Raw genomic sequence first — 6,166 nt, forward strand, 5'->3', positions numbered from 1 at the left:
AAACATAGCTTTGGCATTAACAGATGTCGTTTAACCAGCGAAATGAACGCTAAGCCAACATACAAGACTAGTCCTCAAATTAGGTCCATCACAGGTACAAAGAGTTGATCCAGGAGAAGTTCATACAGATTTTCCAGTTATTTCAAGTTCTTTTTCTCAGTTTATCTTTCTTCCAAACCGCCCCCATCCCCTTCCTCCTCCCCACGCCCTCCTCCCACCACTCCAAATCTGGACTCTCAGCTTCCTTTCTCTCTGGCCTTAAACCTCACCCCACCCCAGCCTCAAAGAGGGGTTGAACTTGGTCCCCTCACATTCTCTGCACGTGACTTGATGGAGCCTCTGCATCCTCACCATGGAATTTTCCTGTGCTGGGCCCTCCTTCTAGGAGGAGGGTCAGCTCCTAACATCCTGCCTAACTCCTTGGTTCCCTCACATCAATTTCCCCCAGGCACTGGTACTGAGGCTCCGTCTCTGCACCACCCCCTTCCCAACGGACATCACTCTGTGGCTTCCACTGTCCCCAGAGCGGACCCTACTGGGGCCCCATTCCTCAGCCAAAGCACACAGCGTCTCTCAAAAGGGACAATGAAAACCCAAGCAGTGGTTCTCACTGCAAGTTCTTGAAGCCCCATATGCTAATGCTGATGAAATGCTACATGGGAGCGTCAGGCGCCTGGGCCTGGACGCACAGTCATCGTAAGTGACACTTCTCTCCTCTGCTGCTAGCCACTACCTGCTCAGAGTTACACGTCAGAGCACTTTCCTATCCCTCCCTCAGTATCACTGAGAAGCAGCAGTAACTCAGTTCCCTTATCTAGGGCAGCCAGCAGGATGGCCACGGGGAAATCAAAGGCGGGGTACGGGGTGGGGGTGGAAGCAGCAGGAGAAAACAACTTCCCAGTTTCTCTTTGCAGCTTAAGAAACTCTCTGGGGGTCTGGGGGAGCTTTCAAGTTGCTTTATTTTGGTTAGTCCCTGAGATGTGTGACTGGTGGAACACAGCCACCAGGGGGATAAACAGTGGTTTCTCTTGCCCCTCAGGGTCAGGGGCCAGCTGTTCCGAAGGAAGCCAGCCTTTCAACTGGCCCAGACGGTTCCCACAGCAACTCGGATGGTAGGTCAGGAGGCCATACCCTCCCCGCCCAGGAACTCGGTCAGTGGTAAGTCTTCGATGTATTTAACCAGTTATGTCCATGTTAATGCTTAGGGTGGTTTCGCTTTTGCAAACATTTATTTATATCCTTCAAGAGAAGAACTCAGACCTCTCCGCCCGTCACAGGAAGCTGTTACGGGGGGTGAGTAAACTTTCTAAATGCACAGAAATTGCGACTGACACCAATTTTGTGAAACTAAACCCCGGTACTTGGTTCTCTTTAATTGTGTTTTTTCCTACATGGCTTCAGGTAGGCAAGTCTTGTTTCTACCAAGAGAATGAAGTTATATGAAGAAGGGTAATGCTTACTTTTGTCTGCCTGTGGTAGCTCGCATACTACTAAACACCTAAGTGCCTAATGAAGGGATGAATCATAGCAGCTGCTCTCAGGATACAGGGGCGTGTTAAAGAAATGTTTATTTTCAGTCTTCTGAGTTGTAGACCTGCTCTGGCTAAAATCAGACACCAGAAAAGGGCAAGTATGGTTGCCTGGGCTCTAGTCCTGTGTGCCGTTTCCTCCAGGACCGCACAGCTGTATGAAGGGAAAATCATCTTTCATTTCTCCACAGGGCAGCCTGAAGATGGCTAATTACACGTCCGCACCAGAGGATGATTATGATGTCCTCATAGAAGACAATCTGAGTAACAACGACATGGAGCCATGCACCCCATACGAGCCCAAGATGCTCTCAGCCCAGCTGGTGCCCTACCTCTACACCACGGTGTTCACGGCTGGCCTCCTGGACAACATCTTGGTTGTGCTTATCCTGGTAAAATACAAAGGACTCAAGCAAGTGGAAAATATCTATTTCCTCAACTTGGCAATTTCTAACTTGTGTTTCTTGCTCACCCTGCCGTTCTGGGCTTACACGGCCTCACGTGAGGGGGTTCTTGGTGACCCCCTGTGTAAAATTCTCGTGGCACTCTACTCCATAGGCCTGTACAGTGAGGCATTTTTCAATGTCCTTCTGACTATGCAAAGGTACCAGGAGTTTTTCCGCATGAGAAGGCTTTTCTCGGCCTGCAGGATGGTGGCTGGCAGCATCTTCACAAGTGCTCTGGCATGGGTCACAGCCATTCTGGTCACTCTGCCTGAACTTGCTTTTTACAAACCTCAGATGGAAAGCCAGAAATACAAGTGCTTCTTTACCAGACCTCACTTCCTACCAGCTGATGAGACATTCTGGAAGCATTTTCTGACCTTAAAGATGAACATTTTGGGATTTCTTTTGCCCCTGTTTTTTTTCGTATTTTGCTACGTGCGAATGAGGAAAACACTGAAGTGTGGCGTGAGGAACTGTGACCTTTTCAAGCTTGTTTTCACCATAATGATTGTTTTCCTTCTGATGTGGGGACCCTACAATATTGCACTTTTCCTGTCTGCTTTCAACGAACACTTCTCCCTGCATGGATGTGAGAGTAGTTACAACCTGAACAGAAGTATCCAGATCATGAAAATCATCGCCACCACCCACTGCTGCATCAACCCTCTCCTCTACGTGTTTCTCAACAAGGCATTTAGGAAACACCTCTGCCACCTTTGCCATCTGTGCAGTGACACCGCACCTCAACCCACTGAGGAACCTGCCCAAGGCACATCAAGGGAAGAATATCACCTTTCCACTTAAACGTAAACTAGCTCCTACCAAAGGCGGGATAAATAAACAATAATTTTTCCCTCATTGCATTGTTTTGTGCAATAGTTTTTACACATTTGTACATAAAATAGGCTCCAGGAAGAAAAGGGGGAGGTGAACAAACATTCAGCAAGCGCTGAATTTGTCTCAGGCGCTGTGCTAGGTTCTTGACAAACGTGAGCTCCTCCGTGCCTCACTGATTGCTCATGGTGTAGGTGGAATTAGTCTCATTTCTCTGGGGGAGGAAATTGAGGCTCAGAAATTTGTCTGAGATCACACAGCTAGAGAGTGGCAAGGCTGGGACACAAACCCAGTGCCATTCACTCCAGAACCTATGCTTTGTCCAGCATGCCGAACTTCTAAAATTCAGGCAAGAAAACACATAAAGCAAATATGCACTTTTAAAACCAACTGGACCACATTCCAAATTAGAAGCAACCCATTCACACAAAAGTAATTTATCAGGCACATTTTCTTTCAGGTAATTGAAAGAGATGGCTAGCTGGAGGCTCTGGATAAAAAGAGGAAAAGGGACTTGCTCTGTGGAAAGTTCTCTGGGTTTTCTTGGCTATTCGCCACACCCCCGAAGCCCCCAGATACCCCTGAGGCCCCCAGATACTCCCAACCTCTGAGCCTCCCAAGGTATCTAGCACTTTCTGCTATTTAACAATAGCAAATGTACAATTATGTCTAGAAATGTTTAACACAAGGCACGTTTTGTCCTTTTCAGTGTAACGTACACCTCAGGCCTCACCGCCTGTGACTACAAAACGTCACAATAAGAATTTGCCTGGGGCGATCCAGTGCCCATCTTCTGTTACATATCCCAAGGAGAGGTGACAGATGAAATACAGGATGCCCGTGGACCACAATCTCTCACCTCCATCACTGAGGATGGAGGAGGAGGAGGTGGCACCTGGGGGAGACCCTGTAGGGAGCACAGTCTATACCAGTCACTGGCTCTTCCATGTCCTCACCAGGTGCTATGGATGAACTGTGTCCCGCAAAACATTCATATGTTGAATCCCAAGCCCCAGTGAGATGGTATTTGGAAATGGGACCTTTGGGGGGTAATTAGGTTTAGATGAGGCGGAGTCCTCAGGATGGGATTAGTGCCTTATAAGAAGAGACACCAGAGAACTTGCGCTCTCTCTGCACCATGTGAGGACACAGCAAGAAGGCAGCCATCTGCAAGCCAGGAAGAGAGCCTGCACCAGAAACCCCACCATGCCGGCACCTTGATCTTGGACTTCCCAGCCTCGAGTACTGTGAGAAATAAATTTCTGCTATTTAAGCCACCCAGTCTATGGTATTTTGTTGTGACAGCCTGAGCTGAGTAAGACAGGGCTCACCCTGAATGACATTAAATAGCAAATAAAAACACCATGACAAGTCAAGAGCAAGACCTCAGCTGAAAGTACCCCAGCAGATATGAAAAGAGGAGAAGCAGAAGGGACAGAGATATCTTCTTCACACTCATACTCACCAGATATGAGTAGGTCTGGACTCTCCATTCACTTCTACCACATATGGGACAGAAACCTCAGGCAAAATGACATCGTTTTTGGATGTTTATAGACACAGTGATGAATTCACAGAAAAAACCCTTTCAGAATTTTCAGAATGAAAACATGGAGCGTATAGAGAATAAACTCTTACAGTGACTGAGAGTGAAATGGTTATTGAAAATCAAAAGTTTGTGATGGCTGATCCAGCTACAATAGCCCACACACATAAGTAGTATATTTGGAACACTGATAATCCAGCAAGGTCTTCTTCCCCTGTCAGAAGAAGAAGACAGTTGTCCTAAAGATAAAAATGATTCATACTTGCACTATTTACAATAAAAGCAGCCCAAGTGCCTATCAAGCGCAAATCAGATGAATGGATACACACACACAATGGAATAATACTCAGCCATAAAGAAGAATGAAATCCTGACATTTGCAGAAACGTGGATGGACTACAGAATATTATGCTACGTGAAATAAGTCAGACAGAGAAAGACATACTGTATGATATCACTTATATGTGGAATCTAGAAAATAACACAAATGAATGTACATGCAAAATAGAAAAAGACTCACGGATATAGAAAATAAACTTGTGTGGGTTTCCCTGGTGGCACAGTGGTTAAGAATCCGCCTGCCAATGCAGGGGACACGGGTTCAATCCCTGGTCTGGGAAGATCCCACATGCTGAAGAGCAACAAAATCCGTGTGCCACAACTACTGAAGCCTGCGCGCCTAGAGCCCATGCTCCGCGACAAGAGAAGCCACCGCAATGGGAAGCCCGCGCACCGCAACGAAGAGTAGCTCCTGCTCACCAAAACTAGAGAAAGCCCATGCACAGCAACGAAGACCCAATGCAGCCAAAAATAAATAAATAAAATAAATAAATTTATAAAAAAAAAATACTGAATCACTATGCTATAGATTTGAAACTAATAATATTGTGAATCAACGATACTTCAATTTAAGAAATAACACATGCTTTTCCACTTTTCTACAAACTATTGCATTAGAAAACTAACAACCAGTAAAAAGCCAAAGAGAAGGTAGCTAGCATATTTAAGAAAATTTGACAGTGTTTCTGTTTTTGCCTGTAAATTATTTTCTAATGCAAAAAAAAGTTTCCTATCAGGTCAAGATAATTCTGTTTTGGGACATTTGAGAGAAAGACTGAAATCTCATGAGAAATCTCTGATTCATCTCAATTTATGTATTTGTGGGTACAAATGGAACAAATTTTAAAATGGTAAACGTGACTGATTTAGTAAATGAGAAAGCAATAAAACCTGAAGTTGAAAAAAAAATACAGGATGCCCAGTTAATTTTGAATTTCAGTTAAGCAACAAATAATCTTGCTTTTTTGTTTCTTACAAATGTGCTGTGGCCACATCATCCCAAGTTATCCTCCCTCCTAAGAGCTGCTCACCCTTCCCTGGTCTTAGGCTCCCACACCAAGCCTGAATTTCAATAGGACTTTATCCTTTACCAACTGCCTTCACAGACGTATTTGCACCACATAACAGTCCTTCAAAGAAAACTGACTATCATCAGCCTCATTTTACAAGTGTGGAAACTGAGGCTTAAATCTCACAGCTCTCGGGGGTCAGAATCTGGGCTTGACATCTTCTGATATCAAATCCCACGCTCTTTCCTCTCCTCCACCCAGTACTTCCTGGCTTGTCTACAGAACTTGGTTTATAGAGTGAGTTCCTGTATATTATTGCACCAGATTTTTCACAACAGTCCAAAGGATTGGGGGAAGGCAGATCCAAGGATTGCTGCTCCCCTAAGCCACCCATTTACAGACCCTGTGAAAAGCAAAGTTGGCCAAAGAACCATCTCTGGCACATCTAACAGAAGAAAATCT

The 6,166-nt window shown here is 45.3% G+C and overlaps 1 protein-coding gene across 1 annotated transcript; it reads left to right on the plus strand.

The window, feature by feature from the left end:
- The first annotated feature begins 1,045 nt into the window (after positions 1–1,045).
- On the plus strand, positions 1,046–2,779 carry CCRL2 (C-C motif chemokine receptor like 2). The gene is made up of 2 exons (XM_061195317.1): positions 1,046–1,158; positions 1,721–2,779. The coding sequence occupies exon 2, from the start codon at positions 1,733–1,735 to the stop codon at positions 2,777–2,779; it is 1,047 nt and encodes a 348-aa protein (XP_061051300.1). The 5' UTR covers positions 1,046–1,158; positions 1,721–1,732.
- The last annotated feature ends 3,387 nt before the right edge of the window (positions 2,780–6,166 follow it).

Source organism: Eubalaena glacialis, chromosome 7 (genome assembly GCF_028564815.1).
Source record: "Eubalaena glacialis isolate mEubGla1 chromosome 7, mEubGla1.1.hap2.+ XY, whole genome shotgun sequence".
NCBI lineage: Eukaryota > Metazoa > Chordata > Mammalia > Artiodactyla > Balaenidae > Eubalaena > Eubalaena glacialis.

Bases quoted from the DNA above. Each gene is read 5' to 3' on its own strand.
- CCRL2 (XM_061195317.1), top strand. From the start codon at position 1,733: ATGGCTAATTACACGTCCGCACCAGAGGATGATTATGATGTCCTCATA.